This window comes from Pelobates fuscus, chromosome 13 (genome assembly GCF_036172605.1).
Source record: "Pelobates fuscus isolate aPelFus1 chromosome 13, aPelFus1.pri, whole genome shotgun sequence".
Taxonomy (NCBI): Eukaryota; Metazoa; Chordata; class Amphibia; order Anura; family Pelobatidae; genus Pelobates; species Pelobates fuscus.
In genome coordinates, this window is record NC_086329.1 from 71,642,905 (window position 1) to 71,663,726 (window position 20,822).

The 20,822-nt window shown below is 41.1% G+C and overlaps 1 protein-coding gene across 1 annotated transcript in view; it reads right to left on the reverse strand.

The window, feature by feature from the left end:
• Positions 1 to 12,252: 12,252 nt before the first annotated feature.
• Positions 12,253 to 20,822, reverse strand: part of LOC134582612 (serine/threonine-protein kinase N2-like) — a 30,952-nt gene continuing 22,382 nt past the window's right edge. The window contains exons 14-19 of the mRNA XM_063439278.1: positions 19,473 to 19,658; positions 18,183 to 18,245; positions 17,482 to 17,558; positions 15,186 to 15,328; positions 13,417 to 13,497; positions 12,253 to 12,456 (exon numbers count right to left, since the gene is read on the reverse strand). Coding sequence (XP_063295348.1) covers positions 12,253 to 12,456; positions 13,417 to 13,497; positions 15,186 to 15,328; positions 17,482 to 17,558; positions 18,183 to 18,245; positions 19,473 to 19,658 — 754 coding nt within the window. The remainder of the gene's footprint in view (positions 12,457 to 13,416; positions 13,498 to 15,185; positions 15,329 to 17,481; positions 17,559 to 18,182; positions 18,246 to 19,472; positions 19,659 to 20,822) is intronic.

A 20,822-nucleotide genomic window follows, 5' to 3' on the forward strand; every position in this document is an offset into this window, starting at 1 on the left:
ACTACTAAATCCAGAATAGAACCTATGTGATCAAAAGAGACACAGTGGTGGTAATGGGGAGAAAACAGGGTGTAACCCCTAATTAATTTAAAGGACCACTATAGGCACCCAGACCACTTCAGCTTAATGAAGTGGTCTGGGTGCCAGGTCCATCTAGGATTAACCCTTTCTGCTGTAAACATAGCAGTTTCAGAGAAACTGCTATGTTTACAAATGGGTTAATCCAGCCTCTAGTGGCTGTCTCATTGACAGCCGCTAGAGGCGCTTCCGCGCTTCTCACAGTGATTTTCATTTAAACTCAAAAAAACAAAAGCACATGTGGTATACTAAAACATATCATTTTAAAAAGGCCAATTTCAATAAATTAAGAGCAGCATTACAATATATTGACTGGCATAAACTAGTGAAAAAACAACACTGAGGATCAATGGATCATCTTCCAACAAATATTAGAAATGTACATTTCTCAGTATGTACCATTGGGAAATAAATATAAAAGAAACAAATTAAAACAAATGTGGAACAGTACAAAAAAATCAAGTAAAAAAAATGGCGCTATACAATTAATGAAAGTAATTAAAATATCACAACAAAGGCTAGCAAGCACTAATAGAAGTGAAAATAACTCTAAAACCACTCAAATAGTATGTGCAGAAAAAAGTGCGCTGTGCCTTTAAGTGCTAATTTAACAATTTTAAATCAGTCTGTACATAAATTTAATAAAAGGATAATGAATAAAGTGCAAATACAATAGGTTATATACTTAAAGTGCAAATATATTAATTCCAACGTTATATATTGAGTGAATTTGTGCTTTAGTGAAATATAACCAAAGGAACAACTTACTCCTCACAATATTGAAACAGCTGCAGATGAAGGAGTAATTTTTAAAACGCTCCACATATAAATAAAGGGAATAAAAAGACAATATAGTGTAAATCCATATGATGAATATAAATCAAAATAACAAATAGATTGGCAACTCACAATGGCAGAGCAGAAGAAAGTCTGCTCTAGCTTATGATGCTTTGAAATCCTTTCTGTAGGATTCTGTAGAAGTCGGATGGTGTGCTTTAAAACAAGCAGGACGGCACCAGAATCAAAAAAAGCCCTTTATTGGTTCAAAACAATATAAAATTAATCACCCCTCTCCCTGGAAAGCTTCGATAGATCTCCACACACTTTGGACTCGCGGCATGCACTTGCGGTCTTTACAGTGTTAGAATGCTTCCGGGAATGGGAGGTGCTAGTAGCACGTACTGACGTCGTGCGTCCAAAAAACGTGATGACGCGTTTCGCCTTGGCGGCTTCCTCAGATCACGTTCAGGTGGTTGCCGTCACTCACATAATATACCCATCACTGTGGGCGTGGTTTCTTTTTAAATGCACATAATTAGTCCCAATAATAAAAACAAGTCCGTGAACTCAAGGGAATATCGCCTAAATGTCTCTTTATGGAAATGTCTCTTAATGCAAAAACGTCCACTATATGAAATGTAAACTGATAATATCATTGGATCAAAAGAAAATAATGGGTTCAAATATGCATATACAGATAAAAATATCCTACTTCAAGAGGGATAAAAAAAGAGAGAGATAGATGTTACTTAATAGAGAATTACAAAACAAACACATAATAATATAGACCAAAAATGAAAAAATGTATATTTAAAATCTATTTAAAAAACAGAAGAAACATTAGAATAGTACCAGACAGAAAGGACTCATCATAAGAAATTATATAAATCAAATTCTATGTTAAGTCCATTGGGCTCTAAGGTACCTAATTTATGCACCCATTTCATTTCTTCCTTCCCAATGTCTGCAATATAATCGCCACCTCTCCAAGATTTTTTAACTATCTGAATCCCTAGAAATGTTAAGCCACTAGGACCTTGTTTATGGTATCTTTTAAAATGAGCTGAAACGCTGTGTTGTTCAAAACCCCTTTTTATATTGTATATATGTTCATACACTCTTTTGTGTAAAGGGCGAATAGTCCGGCCCACATATTGCAATCCGCACGGACAAATTAAAAGATATATAAGATTTTTACTAAAACAAGTTATGAAATCATTTATTTGGAAATCCTCTTCTTTTTGCTTTGTTTTAAATTTGCTAATGCCTTTAATAGTTCTATTTTTACTGCATTTGCATCCCGCACATTTCCCACATGAATAGAAGCCATTTTTATTATTTTTTAAAAAAAGTAGTAGTTACTTCAACTTTAGGGTGGTTAAAAGTTAGCATACATTTAAAACTTGGTGCTCCTCTAAAAGTAATAAAAGGTTTGTCAGGGATCACTTTCAATAGCTCTTTATCTTTTTTAAGAAGGTGCCAGTGTCTGTTTATAATAGATTTCACTTTTTTATTATCATTATTAAAATCTAGGACCAAAGGCATTAAAGTTGAATTATCAGATCTTTTATTTGTATTACATTTGGAAATTAATTCATGCTGATTTAATGTATTGGTCTCTTCAAATGCTTTTTTAAGTAATGTGTCAGGGTATTTCTTTTGTGCAAATTTGTCTAAAACTATCTTAGCTTGTTCTTTAAAAATATTATCATCAGTGCAATTTCTACGGATCCTTTGTAGTTGTCCTTTTGGTATATTGTCTAACCAAGGCGTATAGTGTCCGCTGTTATATAAAACATAGCTATTAGCGTCCACTTTTTTAAAGAATTTTTTTTGTTTTAAGGGTATCCCCTTCTGTATATATCTCCAAATCTAAGAAATTAATACTCTTAGTACTAAATTGGCTATTTAGTTCAATACCCCAGTTGTTATTATTAATACTAATTAAAAAAAATTTCAGATCACTTAAAGTTCCCTTCCATATAAAAAAAAGGTCATCTATATACCTATGGTATGTGACCAGGTTCGCTCCCCATGCCGTACTATTAAAAACAAATGTGGCTTAGTAGAGAAGTAAAACAAGAGATTAAAAATAAGAAAAGGGCATTTAAAGCATTTAAATCGGACAAATCAGATGCATCTTATAAAAGATATAAGGAAGCAAATAATGCGTGCAAAAGGGCAATTAGATTTGCTAAACTTCAAAATGAAAAAATGATCGCTAAAGAGAGCAAAACCAACCCCAGAGCATTTTTTTTTAACCCCTTAAGGACACATGACATGTGTGACATGTCATGATTCCCTTTTATTCCAGAAGTTTGGTCCTTAAGGGGTTAAGTACATAAATTCTAAAAAAAAAAACAAGAATGAAAGTGTAGGTACACTAAAAACTGAAACGGGGATGTTAGTTAATTAAGACAAGGAAAAGGCAGGAATTTTAAATAACCTTTTCTCCTCCGTATATATTAAGGAAGAACCCATGGCTATAGATGTGTAAATGATTGCTACTAAAAACTTGGAGAATAATTGTAATTGGTTAACTCAAGACAAGGTGCTGCAGCAACTAAAGAAAGTTAATATAAACAAAGCTCCAGGGCCTGACGGTATCCATCCACGGGTACTTAACCCCTTAAGGACCAAACTTCTGGAATAAAAGGGAATCATGACATGTCACACATGTCATGTGTCCTTAAGGGGTTAAGGAACTAAGTGTAGAAATAAGTGAACCTCTGTTTTTAATCTTTCAAGATTCTTTTCTTTCAGGAAGTGTTCCGGAGGATTGGAGGAAGGCAGATGTGGTTCCTATATTCAAAAAGTGTTCAAAATCCTTGCCTGGAAATTATAGACATGTGAGCTTAACTTCTGTGGCTGGGAAAATATTTGAAAGGTTATTAAGGGATAATATTCAAGAATTCCTTGAGAAGAACATGTTTATCATCAAAAATCAGCACGGTTTTATGAAGCACAGGTCATGTCAAACTAACTTGATTGCGTTCTACTCAGAAGTAAGTAGAAGTATAGATCAGGGTGTTGCAGTGGATATGATCTATTTGGATTTTGCCAAGGCATTTGATACAGTTCCACATAATAGATTAGTGTTCAAACTCAAGGAAATCGGTCTAGATGAAAATGCTTGTTCTTGGGTAGAACATTGGCTTAAAAACACAGTACAAAGAGTTGTCATTAATGGTAAATTTTCAAGCTGGACAGAGGTGGCAAGTGGTGTCCTTCAGGGGTCTGTTCTGGGACCCCTTCTATTTAACATGTTTATAAATGATCTTCAAGACAGCGTTGAAAGTCATGTTTCGGTGTTTGCAGATGACACAAAACTCTGTAAAATAATACAATGTGAGCAAGATATTACTTTGCTGCAGAGGGATTTAGATAGACTGGGGGACTGGGCACTCAAATGGCAGATGAAATTTAATGTTGAAAAATGCAAAGTTATGCACTTCGGCGTAAAGAATACACAAGCAACGTATACCCTTAATGGAAGCGAATTAGGGAGAACACGAAAAGGACTTGTGAATTGTTATAGACGACAAACTATGCAACAATGTGCAATGTTAATCAGCAGTGGCCAAGGCCAGTAAGGTATTGTCATGCATGAAAAAGGGCATTCATTCTCGGGGCAAGAATATAATTTTGCCTCTTTATAAATCACTGGTAAGACCACATATTGAATATGCTGTGCAATTTTGGGCACCTGTTCTAAAGAAGGATATTATGGCACTAGAAAAAGTGCAGAGGCGGGCTACAAAATTAATAAAAGGAATGGAACATATCAGCTATGAAGAAAGGTTAACAAATTTAAACCTATTTCGTTTAGAAAAACGTCGCCTGAGAGGGGATATGATAACAATATACAAATATATTTGGGGCCAATACAAACCATTGTGTGGAAATCTATTCACAAACCGGACTTTACATAGGACACGAGGTCATGCGTTTAGACTGGAAAAAATACTATTTCGTCTAAGGCAAAGGAAAGATTTTTTCACTGTAAGAACAATAAGGATGTGGAATTATCTGCCTAAAGAAGTGGTTTTATCAGAGTCCATACAGATATTCAAACAACTACTAGATGCATACTTGCAAAAACAGAATATTCAATGATATCATCTTTAAATGTAGGGTAATAACTGCTTGATCCAAGGATAAATCTGATTGCCATTCTGGGGTCAAGAATTTTTTTCCTAACTTGTTGCAAAATTGTGCTTCAAACTGGTTTTTTTTTTACTTCTTTTGGATCAACAGCAAAAAACAAATGTGAGGAAGGCTGAACTTGATGGACACAAGTCTCTTTTCAGCTATGTAACTATATAAGAAGACGCCAGCGTCCATAGGAAAGCATTAAGAATGCGCATTCAGCCGATGACGGGGAAAGGAGGAGTAGAGTTCCCCGCGCCGAGGGACCCTGGCGCTGGGAAAAAAAGGTAAGATTTAACCCCTTGCTCTCCATCCAACGCGGCAGGGGCATCCTCAGAGCACTATAGTGCCAGGAAAACGAGTATGTTTTCCTGGCACTATAGTGGCCCTTTAATTGGTAGGTAGTAAAAATAAACAATGCTAAAGAAAAAGTGAAAAAAACCAAGACAAAAACTACCAGCAGGTGTCTCCCAGGAGATGCAATTAGTAAGTAATATCGAGGTGAAGCCATTTCACTGTAACATATAGTGATTATAAAACTTAACTTATAAGGTTTATAGTTAAAGGGATTCTCCAGTGCCAGGAAAACATATCTGTTTTCCTGGCACTGGAGGACCCTCTAGTGCCCCTCTACCTCCCACCTTGTCTTGAGTTAACCAATTACAATGATTCTGCAAGTTTTTAGTAGCAATCATTTGCACATCTATTGCCATGGGTTCTCCCTTAATATATACGGAGGAGAAATAGTTATTTAAAATTGCTGCCTTCACAAAACTCTTCACCAAAATATTAGCCACCCGACTTAACAACCTGATGCCTACACTAGTGCACCCCGATCAAACAGGGTTCATACCGGAGCGAGAGGCTCGAGACAGCACCCTGAGAGTCCTCGCTATACAACATTTAGCGAGACAAAACAGATCCCCACTCCTTCTATCCACGGACGCCGAAAAGGCATTCGACCGAGTAGACTGGACATTCTTGAAAACGGTGATACGTCTCTTGGGGTTTAACGTCAACATACAGAAATGGATCGGAGCGATCTACAGCACCCCGACGGCGGCGGTACGCGTCAACGGAGCCCTGACGGAGTCCTTCCCAATTCGAAACGGTACGAGGCAGGGCTGCCCCCTATCCCCGCTATTGTTGGCACTAACATTGGAACCCCTGTTGGAGGCAATCCGACGAAATATTAATATCTCAGGCTACACTGGGAAAACCGCCACCCACAAGGTTGCAGCGTACGCTGACGACATGTTATTCTTCATTACACGCCCAAGACTCACCTTACCTTGCCTAATGGACGAACTTGAAAAATACGGGCACCTCTCGGGCCTCAAACTTAACCTAAGCAAATGCGAACTGCTCAACATCACGGACCCGACGGGGGAACACAGAGATATAGCCTTGACCTTCCCGTTCCGGTGGTGCCAAACCCAAATGAGATACCTGGGGATATGGGTGATGGCGCACCCCAACACCACCTACCAGAAAAACTTCCTTCCACTCCTCACGCGTATCCAACATGATCTCCGAACATGGAATTACCCACACATATCGTGGTTCGGCCGCATAGCGGTCATCAAAATGAATATACCAGACCTATATTTGTTCCATACCATCCCAGTGGCATTGCCGATGACCTTCTTCGCAACACTAAAAACCGCATTCCTGACCTACGTCTGGAGAGGATGCAGACCACGACTAAGATATGAAATACTATGCAAGACCAGGAGACAAGGCGGGCTGGCACTCCCAGACTTACGCAAGTACCACCAAGCGACAGCCCTACAACGGATACTGGAGTGGCACACTAACCCAAGATACAAACAGTGGGTTACCTTGGACAAGGAATCATGCGGCCGATCCATTTTCGCATCCCTATGGAATCAGAAAACGCCACGAAACAACTATCCCAGCGCACCCTCCCCGGCGAGCCAAACCCTCCGAACATGATGGTCAACAATGAGGAATACGGCGACCATCTCCCCAACACCCAGCCCGATGACCACGCTAACGCACAACCAAACACTAGGAGGAGGACTACCGATCAAGGCCTGGGACTTTCTACAAGGGGCGGACTTCATCCCACTCGCTAACCACCACTGGACTGACCCCCCTGGAACAACTGATGGAAGGCCCACCAACGCCCATGCGCAGATTCAGATACTCCCAGCTGACACATTTCTATCACACACTACTGAACAAACAAGAGGTGCACAGAACCCTCACGTGGTTTGAGGACATCTGCGACAAAAAAACACCAATCCAGAAACCAACGGCGACGCTCTACCAATACCTAATCACGGATGGTCAGCAGGCAACACGAAGAAAATAAAGAAAAATGGGAAAACATCACCGACCAAGTCTTCACCGACGCACAATGGAAAAAAATCTCATCCTTCATCACAAATCTACGATTAGTTCACAATACCAAGAAATGAACTATAAGCTATTGACATTCTGGTACAGAACCCCACATCGCACATACAAACAACTCAGCTGACTGAATTACACAAAGCTAGGACATAAGACACATGAAGGAGAGGAGGGAGAACAACATAACTGGGATGGACCTGGGAGCCCATCACACACTGAAAACAAACGCCACTCGCTCCAACCACCCACGACTACAAGACAACCTTGTCACGAGAGCTACACCTACATATCAATTACTGTTTACCCAAAAATACACTGCGCAGAATGCAGTTTACAAAGGAGCACAAATTAAGGGATCGGAACCTCGGAGCCCTTAGGAACCACCGACATATGTGCCCATATGGATATTTCATACACATCACTAATACCTTTATATGCAAACCCAACATAGGACCTACGTAACCCACACGATCCATACTGCGAAAGCATATTACAACGAGATAATCCTAAACAAAAAACACAACAGTGTACCCCACCTGAGAAGACCTAATCTCCTCATGAGAAGATAAACCTCTATTAGGACCTGCGAGTCCACTATATTTCAGATATATGCTCTCATATGTGACCTGTGTGTCACCACACTGTATTAAGATACTCAATAATCCTCCTAATTGAACGAAATCGCAACACTCATATGGGACCTGCGAGTCCACACTGCTTTTCGAAGTAATGATGAAAAATATACAATAAAAATATATTTACGAAAACACTTGGGAAAGCCACAAACACCAAAAAAAACAAGTTGCTCACTGCAGGGTACCACAAGCAATTAGAACTGAAAGAGACAAAGCAACAATACCTAAATCGGACTCCAGATGCTTAAGAAGTATAAATATACACAGTCCTGTAAAAATACCCTGTGGTATTACACTTTGTATAAGTGAATAATAGGTTTCAACTCTAATCTCTGATTATTAAACGGTTAATTGAAATTGCTGCCTTTTCCTGGTCTTCATTAACTAACACCCCCGTTTCAGTTTTTAGGCCGCCATTCGACAAACGAACATGTGGCGGCGACCATTTTAATTCAGCTGAAGTTTTACCTTCTCCAGACTTCAATGCATTCGACAATTTGAATGCCGTTCGACAATTCTAACACCATTCAACAGTTCATTCGACAATTCGAATGGTTGGCGTTCGTCTGTTTGTACTGACTTTAACATGGAAAATAGACCGGTGTTCTATCATTTCACTATAACTTGTCAGAATTCTATACCGGAAGTGACGTTTCCCAGCTGGAGGAGGAGGAGGAGGCGTAGAAGGTCAGGTAGGTGAAATTTTCAGCCACAGTACGGGGAGAAGAGGCCGCCCATTGCGCATGTGAAAAACCAAGCAGTCGTCCACCGGGACACACTGTGCCTGGACCAACAAGAGGGGGTGTGCGGTAGGGGATGTAACGGGCCAGTGTGCACGCCGGCTAAGTACTCCCGTCATGCACACAGAGCGGGATACACCGCACGTGCGCACCAGCGTCCAGGGAGAGACGAGCATTCATCCAATCTCCCTGCCCCACACTGCAGACGCGCCTACCCAGCAAGGACAGCCTCGCGCACAGACACCGCACGTGCGCAGTATGGGGGTAGGGAGGTCTGATGGTCCCTTTCACTGTCAAATCTCTATACCCCATACTGCGCACGCGCGCACAAAATCAGCTGTGGCTTGCCTGCGGACACCGCGCGTGCGCACTTAGGGGTATAGATATCTGATGGCCATTTGTGCTTCTGAGAAATCTCCTACCCCTTAGTGCGCATGCGCTGTGTCCGATCCTCAAGTGCATCCTGACATCTATCAGGTCAGTCTCGCTCCCAACACTCAGCCATCCGGGGGAGGGGGGTCTGTGCAGTATGGGGGGGGGGGGGTTGTGCAGTGTGAGGTGGTCTGTGTAGTATGGGGGGGTCTGTGCAGTATGGGGGGGTCTATGCAGTATTGGGGTGGTCTGTGTAGTATGGGGAGGGTTTGTGCTGTATGGGGGGGGGTCTGTGCAGTATGGGGTGGTCTGTGCAGTATGGGGGGGGGTTGTGCAGTATTGGGGGGGTCTGTGTAGTATGGAGGGGTTGTGCGGTATGGCAGGGTTTGTGCAGTGTGGGGTGGTCTGTGCAGTGTGAGGTGGTCTTCTAATTCTAAAATTATGGGGGGGTGTGCAGTATGGGGGTGGTCTGTGCTGTATATTGGGTGGTCTGTGCTGTATATTGGGGGGTCTGTGCTGTATATTGGGGGTGTCTGTGCTGTATATTGGGGGTGTCTGTGCTGTATATTTGGGGGGTCTGTGCAGTATATTGGGGGGGTCTGTGCAGTACATGGTGGGCTTTGTATTAGGGGGCTGTGCGTTAGATGTAGGAGGCAGTCTATTAGGGTGCTGTGCGTTAGTTGTGGGGATGGGTGGTTGTGTGTTAGATGTGGGGGGGGGGAGGGCAGTGTACTAAATAGGGGGCTGTGCAGTATGTGGGGCCTGTGTGTTAGATGTGTACAGCCCTAATTTGACTACAAAACATTTATTTCAGAGATCTCAGACGCCATGGCCTGCTTTTTGCTACAAAAGCCCAGCCATCTAGTCACTCAGCAGGGGTGGATGAGAAACTGCACCCCAGCCAGAGGGACTGTCCCACATCTGCAACCAAATCCGTCTGTCACTGAATTCTGTAATCTCCGTGTCTTTGTGCATTATGTATGTATAGTACTCCCAATTCTTATATTTAATACGGTGTGTCTCTCACAATCTTTGTGTCTGTCTGCTGTAAATATGTGGCACGCAAGTCTGCATGCACTGTGTCTGTTATGCCATTTTACTCTAACCATTATATTTGTGTGTATGTCACAACTTTGACAAGCATGTTCTCCTATGGGGCACGAAGTACATAAAGAGGAATGAAGAAGCCCATGTTTGAGGCTCGCGTCCAGGGTGGATTATTGAAGTGGCACCTGTCATGTGATAAGTTTCTCCTGTTTGCATGGCGATATCAACATTGTGTACTGTGATCAGAGGTAGGTAACCTTAGGCAGTCCAGATGCTGTAAATTACATCTTTGCCAGCATTATGGGAGGTGTATTCCAAAACATCTGGAATACCGAATGCGTATGAGGTATGAGGTTCGTTGCCTCACTGCGTGCCTCGTCGTTCTCCTACTACCCAGCCTTGTTAAAAACACAATATGACAAATAACATTTTCTATTTCGGGTAGTATGAGAGAGAATTGTTCAGACGTTGAAAGCCTATGATCTTCCCATCTGGCCCACTTGGGTAGGTAACCTTGTGTGCCACAGGTAGCCAAATCTGACCTACTGCGTTGTCAAATGGCCAAGCAACAGTGTTCCTGGACAACGTAAAGTTTTTGTCATGATGATTATTATTATTGTTAGAGGTACATAATAGAGAGAAGAAAAAGGTATGGGTCCCTTGATAATGGACCATCCAACTAAAAGGGCCTAAGCCTAATTATAATTACAGAAAGTTGTTCCCAAAGGATGTTGGATAGCCTTGTTTAATTAAAGAGCTTACGTTTAATATAAGTTTACAAAAAAAAACAAATAACAATTAAAAATGTAGGAACAACATATTGAAACAAGAACTTAAAGACAATGCCCTCTCATATTTCCAGTGCTAAATCATATAGGGAAAATCATTTATTAGTTGCTAGGGTATTAGTAGAGTGGCATGTCCACTAAAAGTCTTAAAGTAGGAGCAAATTTGTCTCTACACAGGAGGTAGTTAATATAAGTCTACCTGTATCCACAAAGAACCACAAAATGTTGCAACTAGTGTTAACCTCTTGTGCCTCAGTGGCAACACTATATCGATAGTAGTGTTATAGAGGAGAGCTCAATATTATACAGTGAATGGAAGTATGAAAAGTGTAATTCAATCTGGATTGTGCACACAGCATGCACGTTTACCCCCAAGTTACCCAGACACCCTGAAGGATATGACTCCCGACTACACTCTAATGGAACTATGACATGCTGAAAAATATATAGCCGATGTGTAGTTATAAGGTACAAAATCCTACAGGTAGTAACCCAAAATCTGGAGGAGAAAACCACAAACCAAAGGGCACACAGAGGGTTTGGAGGGGGTTAGAGGTGCACAGAGGGCTGGGAAAGGGGAAAAAGACACACAAAGTGTGTGGGGACGCGTCTCCGAAAAGGGGTTTCAGACGCTCGACAACCATGTACCACTGCCTGCGTTAGGGAGACAAAATGGCCATTCACTAGAGCACGTGTGTTCAGTTAAACAAATCGCAGCCACCAAGGGAAAGCACTTGAGCTAATTAGTTCTTTGAAGTTAACAAGCCAGGGGATGGTCGGGGGGTAAAAAAGAGAGACTCTCGTCATTATTCAGGAAACAGGGGGTGGGGGGAGATGGATAACCGAATGGAGAGGGGAACAAGTCAATTCAAGAACGGACGGTTCACTTGCTGCCCAATAATTTCCACCCCTTGACAAGGTGCCATTTTAATGATATAATCAATGTTATTCACTTCACCAGTCAGTGGTTTAATTGTTGTGGCTGATTAGTGTATAGTGAAATTGATCCAATTTTTGATTACTGTTCGCAATGTATGAGACTCATACAAACACCCTTTCCAGGAAGGCATGTTCCCTTTTAACATTTGCTGACTTTTTTCTATTTTCTTTCTTACTTTTCCTCTATCTTTATTTCTATTAATCAATTGATCTTCATGCCATCTATTATGCACATTATCCACAATTAGATACTGAATCAATTGGAAATAATAATACTTTTATTGGAATAAATAACAATGCTAATATGATGATTCCAGCGAAGTCCATCCATGTCTATCTCCAGCTTTAAATCCTATCGGAAACCCAGTCAAAATCTTTGAATAGCTCCAGCTCTACATCAGATAGTGACTCAGACTCGCCTGGCGGTGTCAGAATGGGGGCGCATGATGTGTACATTCTATTAAAGTAGCGGACGTCGTCTGGTCCCTCGATGGATGGTACGCATGGCGGCCTGACACTCTTAAACAATAATGCGAACCAGTCTATTTGCTGTTAAAAATTCAAAAAGTTTAAGGGAAAAGGATGAGGAAGATAAGTAGTGTGTACTCTTATACAATCAGTAAACTAAGAATATAGAATAATAGATATGAAAATAGGGGTGGCTTTTCCATAGGGACAAGGAGATGCTGGGTATAATTTTCCTATGATCCCTGAATGATTAAATATAAAATACCGTATTTATCGGCGTATAACACGCACCTTATTTTCAGAAGGAAATTCCAGGAAATTTCCCCCCCTTCATCCCATAGTGCTCCCCCCCTCCCATAGTATTCTCCCCCCCCTCCCATAGTATTCCCCCCCCCCCTCCCATAGTGTTCCCCCCTCATCCCATAGTGTTCCCCCCCCTTTCCATAGTATTCTCCCCCCCTCCCATAGTATTCTCCACCCCCTCATCCCATAGTGTTCCCTCCCCTTTCCATAGTATTCTTCCCCCCCTCATCCCATAGTGTCCCCCCCCTTTCCATATTATTCTCCCCCCCCCATAGTATTCTCCCCCCCCCCCCCCTCGCATAGTATCCCCTAGTGCACTTTCCCTCTTGTCCCATATTTACTTACCTGTCTTGAAGCGTGGGCCGGCTTCACAGCGTACACCGCGGTACTGGAACTTCAATTTCAGGTACCGGTTTCCGGCGGGACTGAAAGGAAGTGTGCACACAATGTGCACACTTCCTTTCAGTCCCGCCGGAATCCGGAACCTGAAATTGAAGTTCCAGTACCGCGGTGCGCGCTGAACACCGGCCCACGCTTCAAGACAGGTAAGTAATTATGGGATATCGGCGTATAACACGCACCCACGATTTTCCCCCTATTTTCAGGGAGAAAAAGTGCGTGTTATACGCCGTTAAATACGGTACATGAACTCCAGAAATATTGTATATTTGGTTAAAAATCTCAACTAAAACCTAATATTTATTTAGCTGCTAGAATGTGTCTTTCTATTTGACATACTTTAAAAAAAGGGTGGCTCTTCAGATCCCAGGCATCATTCTCGCTGGCTCCTAGACGGACTTTGGGATCTTTATGCAAAAGCTGTAAAAGAAAATTTAGAAAAATGGAAAATGTTATTTTAACTGAAAAAAAACTGAGAATTAAAGGCATTTTCTTGCAGGTTCTGTAAAATCTTCTTTTATGAGCTCAGGCTGTATACGTTAGTACAGAGCTCAATGAACAGAAGGCACCATATCGCCATGGCATCGTGTTCTGGTGCCCGGACATAGCTCTGCCCTGATCGATGGTATTAGTCATGCTTATTATTTCATTCACCACATGGAATTCTAACCGGTTTTATTCTGTAACTAGATCCATGTGTTTGTGACTGCTTGTTGTTCTCTGTTACAATCTAACACACCGAATATTCACACAGGACCAGCTGTGTTTCCAGAGCCTTACAAATCAAACTGCCCGAGCCCACATTCACACACAATGGAATCATTATAGCATGATAAGCCATAAGAGTAGTACTGCTTAGAAGCAGGAACTTTAATCCTGGAGGGTCCAAGAACGAGCTAACTCAATCTATCTAAATTAGAAAGCACTATGTGTTGGCAACTTACACTTCTTAATATTGATCGTGCTTCTGCAGTCAGGAACCTCGGATAGTGCGGCGTTGAATAGACAATATTATACCTCACCTCTCTTCTGTTACCTGAGAAGGGATACTAATAGAAAAACTACAGTTAGAAAAAGTGCAGGGTTGGCATGGGATCTACGGTGGGTAATGTCTAATGTAAATGGTTTGCCAAAGCAGAACCAATAAATATAATATAAATAAACTGAGAGAGTATTATAGGGTTAAAATTAAACAAAGTGGACAGCACACTTGTGTGATATGAATCTAGAAAAAAAACATTCACCACAATAGTTAACATTCTAGTGGTGTGTGCGGATAAATAAATAAGGACATGGGCATGTCGGGGGACACAGAGAGGGGAGGAAGGTCAACAAAGCACTGGAGCCAGTGTTCGTACAAGCCCTGTCAGGGAGAGCGGGGAAGCAGGGCAAGAGCACAAGCAAGAGTGTTTGCTGAGAAAGTCACCCAACGATCGTCCAGACACCAGGTGAACCTGCAAGACAGTTGACTCCAGGGATATTTCCATCCCACATATGTTGAATTACCTGAGCCAGTTGCACATAGGCTCATTAAGTGTAATGCAACAATAACATTATTTTTTATATTTATTTTATGTTCAAACTGTATTACACTATTTGGAGTATTTCCCCTTACAGAGACATTTGGGATATCATATACATGGTATATTCCTTATTTTTTTACCCTTACACACCACTAGTGCTCACTATTGTGCTAAATGTTTATTTCATAGATTGATATCACACAAGTGCGTTGTCCACTTAGTTTAGTTTTTATGTCTGAATATATTTGTAAAATTTACTGATTGTTTTCACTGTGGAGATTAGCAGCACTTATCGTTACATCTACACAGCGCCTGTTTGTACCATACATCTGTTTTTTGTTTTTTTTTTTCTATAGGGTTAAAATAAGTTTGGATAAAGTGAAGAGGGAGTTATTAGGTTCTGATATTTAGATACACAGTATAATGAGCTGTAGTAGTTATGGTGCTCAGGTTTCCCTTTAACCCCTACCAGTCTACAGTTTGAAATGCTATCACTATTATCAATGGACTGTTTGACATCACACAAGGTATTTTTGGTTTATAAACGAGGAATCCTACAAATTGGTAAAAATGAGCTATTCTTACCATTCCACACAGCATTATATAAATAACTGCACCGAGACTCCACCAGTCAATAGATGTTGTGTATGGTTTACCGCAAACCATTTCCGGTGCCATGTAATGCAGGGTGCCACAATATGTTCTGTCTTGTTCTCCATATCCCATCCCTCAGAAAAAGAGAAAAGATAAATGTGCATCGGTAAATATACTGATAGATGTTGACACTTCCTTTCAGTCCCGCCGGAAACCGGAACCTGAAATTCAAGTTCCAGTACCGCGGTGAGCCCTGTGCTGCCGGCCAACGCTACAAGACAGATCTGAGACTTTAACTTATAACAAAAGACTAAGACAACATCAGATGGTACAACATCAGATTCCCAGTAGACAGGAATAAGCCCTATGAAGTATTGGTAATTTTAAATATTTTAGAGTGCTCTCACCATTTTATATTTCACTTTGTTTCACTTGTATATGTGTTGAGTGGTGCACGTAGGTGATAGCAGCACCAGATTTTCACTTTTCCCAACACTCTGTTTCTATTGTATGATACAGATAGATGTTGCTGATATACAGTATATGTTATAAGTGATATTAGAATATTGCTGCAAGGAGTTGGTGCATTGCAGCTGCAGATTCTCTCTGTAATTTTGTATAAAGTTTTACATGGTGTTTACGAATCTGTGGCTGACAAGCCAACCAATCAGAGTGCTCTAATGAGAATTCAATGTGTGGGAAAGCCTTTATAAAGGCAATTCCCACTTTAAAGCTTCATATTGCACTAGCCCTCGCAGGACAAAGAAAGATTTATTTAAGTTGTGTCAGGTTTATAATTTTGTGGGCAGGTTTTTGCAATTGGGATTTGTAAGTGTTACATTGCAGGATGATGGATACTAAAGTAGCCTTTTTGGGGCTGAAGATAAGATTTACAAGAAAAAAAGACTTCAGAAGAGAAGTATAATTTATTTTCTTTCAAAGATATTAGTTTTAATGCCTCCCTCCCAATTTTATTATAATGAAAGGGGTTGGTAGGTGTAATTCATTGTAAAAGAGGGGATTGGGGACCCAATAGTGACAATCAATTTTGGGGGAGGGTTGGACAATGGCATGTTCAACCCCCATTGTTTAAAGGGACACTATAGTCACCAGAACAACTACAGCTTATTGAATTTGTTCTGGTGAATAGAATCAATACCTTAAGGCTTTTTGCTGTAAATACTGTCTTTTCAGAGAAAATGCAGTGTTTGCATTACAGACTAATGATAACTTCACTGACCTCTCCTCCGATAGCTGTTAGAGATCATTTCTAGGTCATGGCTGCCTAAAATGCATCCAAACATTCAGTGTCTTCTCCCTCTACATGCAGACACTAAGCTTTCCTCATAGAAATGCATGGGTTCAATTAATCTCAATGAGGAGATGCTGATTGGCCAGGGCTGTGTTTGAATTGTGCTGGCTCTGCCCCAGATCTGCCTCCTTGACAGTCTCAACCAATCCTATTGTGAAGCATTGTGATTGGCTCTGGCAACAACTTCTGATGATGCCAGCAGGCAGCTTGCTAGTCTGAGACAAACAGCATATGCACAGCTACAGCTTCAGGCTTGAATACAAGTAAGATTGTGCTATATTTAGGGAGGCATGAGGGGCCCAGGGGGGCTAGATGGTGGTTTTAACACTATAGGGTCAGGAATACATGTTTGTGTTCCTGATCCTTTAGCGCTCCTTTAAATATTTAGAGCCCCTACCCAGCACTAATGAATGTGGTGGGGACATTAGGTTCTCCCAGTATAAAATGAGTAGCCTTCCACCAACTGTCGACCTGCATTATTGATTTTTAGCCCCCCACCAAATGCCTACAGGTGGGGATACAAGGGACTATGTGCTCCCAATTATTTACTATGGACATTGGCTGCCCAGTCACTAGTTTTAAACAGTCCCTATGGCAGTTAAGGGAAGGGGGAGGTTTTAAACTTCCTTATAGTCATATGGGGATCTTAATGGTCCCCACAGGGTTTTTATTTATATATTTTGACCAACTGCAACATAATTAACCCTTGCAGTTGCCAAGGCTTTAACTATTTTCATTCTGGTTTCTATAAATGCCTAGGGGAAAGAATTTTGGAAAATTTCGCTGCATTTCTGACAAATTTCAGTCAGATGGGTTTGCCCCATTAAGTACGAAGCCAATCGGACTTTAGTGAGTAACGGTTTGTGTTTCATACATACTTTTAATTCGGTTTGCAGTTGGATGTTATCTGAAGGTAAAGTAAAATTCTGCAACTTTGTGAGAAATGACTTTTGTTTAATATAAACTAATTTTTACCTTGTTTACTAAGACCAAAGTCTGTAATTTTGGCAAATCCATCTATGTCAATTACAATGTTTTCCAATTTGAGATCTCTGGATTTAAAATACAGAAAAATAGTTTTTATTTTTTTCAATATCACTAGAGGCACTTGAATTACATGGTTTTTTTTTTAGCCTTTTTAAAGATTAGATTTAAAGACTTAACTATTATAAGACAAACAGTTAACATAATAACATAACTAATCAATCAAACCACAGACACAGCATTTTGATCACAATACATTAAAATAACACAGATAATATTTATGGGGACACTATGTATGTATACATTTGTTATACACCTACCCTTAGAAGGGTGACTTGATGCTGTCTTTACAAAATTGTGTCCAATTCAGGTACATATACACATAAATACAGAAGATATAAAATCTTTTACCTGAATTGGACGTACTACACGCAATTTTGTTAAGACAGCATCAAGTCACCCTTCTAAGGGTAGGTGTATAACAAATTTATTGAATGATCCACTCCTAAGGTGAACTGCTGTTAGCGTTTTTCCCTTTCTATTTTACTATACAAATTTGTGGTGGGTGAAAGGGACTCCCACCAGAGTGTTGTAGCGTTTTGCAATTTACCATAATCACTACCTAAGCGCCTGCAACACACAGCTCTTTGTTCACTATGTATGTTCAACTTTATTTTTTCCTGTACACTTACCTGTGAACAATATCGTTTTGATGCAAGAAATCCAGGCCGAGCACACAACACGCCGCATAAAACCTGTAGAAAAGAGAATAAGTTAGTTTCATTTTAGGGAAGGAAATGAAGTTTTTGTACCATTGAAAATTTTGATTCCACCAATCATGTGTCAATCTGTGCTCAGATATATTTCCTGCAATGTCTTGTATCTTCTGTATTAACAGTCAGCTTAATCTGTTTTTGATTTTGTTTTCAAATTTCTAGTCCACCTTAAAGGAACACTATAGGGTCAGGAACACAACCCTGTATTCCTGACCCTATAGTGTTAAATCCACCATCTAGCCCCATGGTCTCTCTAAATAGAGTAACATCATACTTGTATTCAAGTCTGCAGCTGCCTCTGACCCTGATCTGCCTGCTTGGCTGACATAGTTTTCCCATAGGATTGGCTGAGACTGTCAAAGAGGCAGATCAGGGCCAGCACAAGCCAATCACAGCCCTGGTCAATCAGCATCTCTTCATAGAGATGCATTGAATCAATGCATCTCTATGAGGAAAGTTCATTGTCTCCATGCAGAGGCACTGTACACTGTACAGCACTTTCCCATGAAGCACTTCCAGCTGCCATCTTAGGAGTGGCCAGTGAAGTTATCACTAGGCTGTAATGTAAACACTGCATTTTCCATGAAAAGACCGTGTTTACTGCAAAAAGCCTGAAGGGAATGATTCTACTCACCAGAACAGATACAATAATCTGCAGTTGTTCTGGTGACTATAGTGTCCCTTTATTACATTTGGTTAGGATGTCTAGCTTGGTGTCACGAGTCCATGAATATTGGCTGGTTTTCTGATCTCTGCAGTTTGGTGCAGTACCTCATACTGCCAACACCTTTCTGTGGTGCTGTTGCAGGCTGCTGTCCTCAGACTGAAGAGATCTGACTGTCCCCAGCAGGCCTTTCCTTAGGATGATGTTCTCCCTCTTTAGTGTAGCCCAGCCCTTTCTGTGTCAATTCATTGGATTTGTTCTGGAGTTGCTCCCTGTGTCCTGCTCCTGGAGATCCTGTGTCCAGAAGGTCAGAGACCCAGAGGCCTCCAGTTTCCTCATATTAAATTTCCCTTTTCTCTTGTTTTGCATTTGTGTTACCCACTTGTTTTCGTGTAGCTAACATACTTGTTATCTTTCCTCATTGCTTTGTATTTATATGGGTATTAATTTCCTACTTACGGTGATTGCTGCTGCAGTCAGCACCCTTTACCAACCAAACTGCGACAATCCGTTTCCATAATCCCAAAACTATTGTTACTTACACAGCTCTGGTTGTGGAAAATGGCTGAAAGTTGTTGTTCCTAATATCGGTCATTAAGTCCCCACCAGCGGCATACTCCATTAAAAAACAAAAATGACCCTGAGTCTGGAAACTTGCCAACATGTTAACAAGGAAAGGATGCTGTACTTCGCTCACAGTATGTAGGATTTCCTTTTCACATATAAGCCTTGGAAATAAAAATGGAATAATTCAACTAATCACTTTTTTTTTTTGCTGTGCAAATAATAACATTCATACTTGTAGTGCCACGACAACATTTACAAGCCTAGCAATAAGAAATTGTATAAAGCTTCAGCATGGCATGTAGAGTAAACGCACATTTTTAGAATATAGTAATAACAAGCTAGAGTCATGTCTGGGTATATATTAAGATAGAGGCTTGCTAACGAGTAGCTTGTCCAGACACGGTGACAACTGATGAAGTAACATAGGGTAAGAATGCTAAATCACATGCTAAGCCATTACCCAGAGGAGTACTACTGCATCTAAAAGCTCTACCAGAGTGTCTCATCCACGCAACATAAATTATACGAAAAAAAAATACAAAAAAAAATGTAAGACTAAAGTAAAGTCAATGATAACATTTTTTGACTGAACAGCTGAAGGCAGAATGGGAGTTGGAGTCCTTCAGGAATCCCAGCAAAGCTCATACAGGAGGTGTAATGGCTATATGCTGTAGTGAGTCCCATGTTTAGCCAATTCCCAGTCTCTGGATATGAAGAATAGCTGTAATAGAACGGTGAGGCAAGGCAACTCCATAGCCCCAGGCCTTTGTGTAGGCCTGGATCCCTGATCCACGGGCTTGAGAAATGACAAAGTTGAAGTCCTTCCCATCTAAGGGACAGCAGAAGAGTGGTATGGTTTATCGCTGATTGCTGGTGTGGTTGATGCAAGGTGAGTAAGCCCTTATTGACCTTCAGCCCAGGAGTATCGTGGAAACGAGGAGCAGTTGCTTGCGGTTGAGTAATGCCCACAGGGTCCTGTCACCATCTCGCGTCTGTCGCCTCTGATCTCGAGATCGGGAATTCAGCCGGGACAGTTTTTCTCGGGCTGTTAGCTTAGGCCAGAAGTCGTTAAAGATAGCTTCCAATATTATCATAGAGTGCTCAACGGGGTCACTCCAGGGCTACTCTGTCATATTTACAGCATGCCCCTGATGGGAGAGTACCTCCACCATCCTGCATTCAGAGTTGCGTTCCAATACACTGCTGTACGATTCCAGACAGGTGACAGGTAGCGCAGTGGGGACCGGGATAACCCCCACCAGCCCAGGGGGGACACAGTAGGTCTTTGCAAGAGAGTTGTGCTTCACAGGTCAGAAGACTGGCCG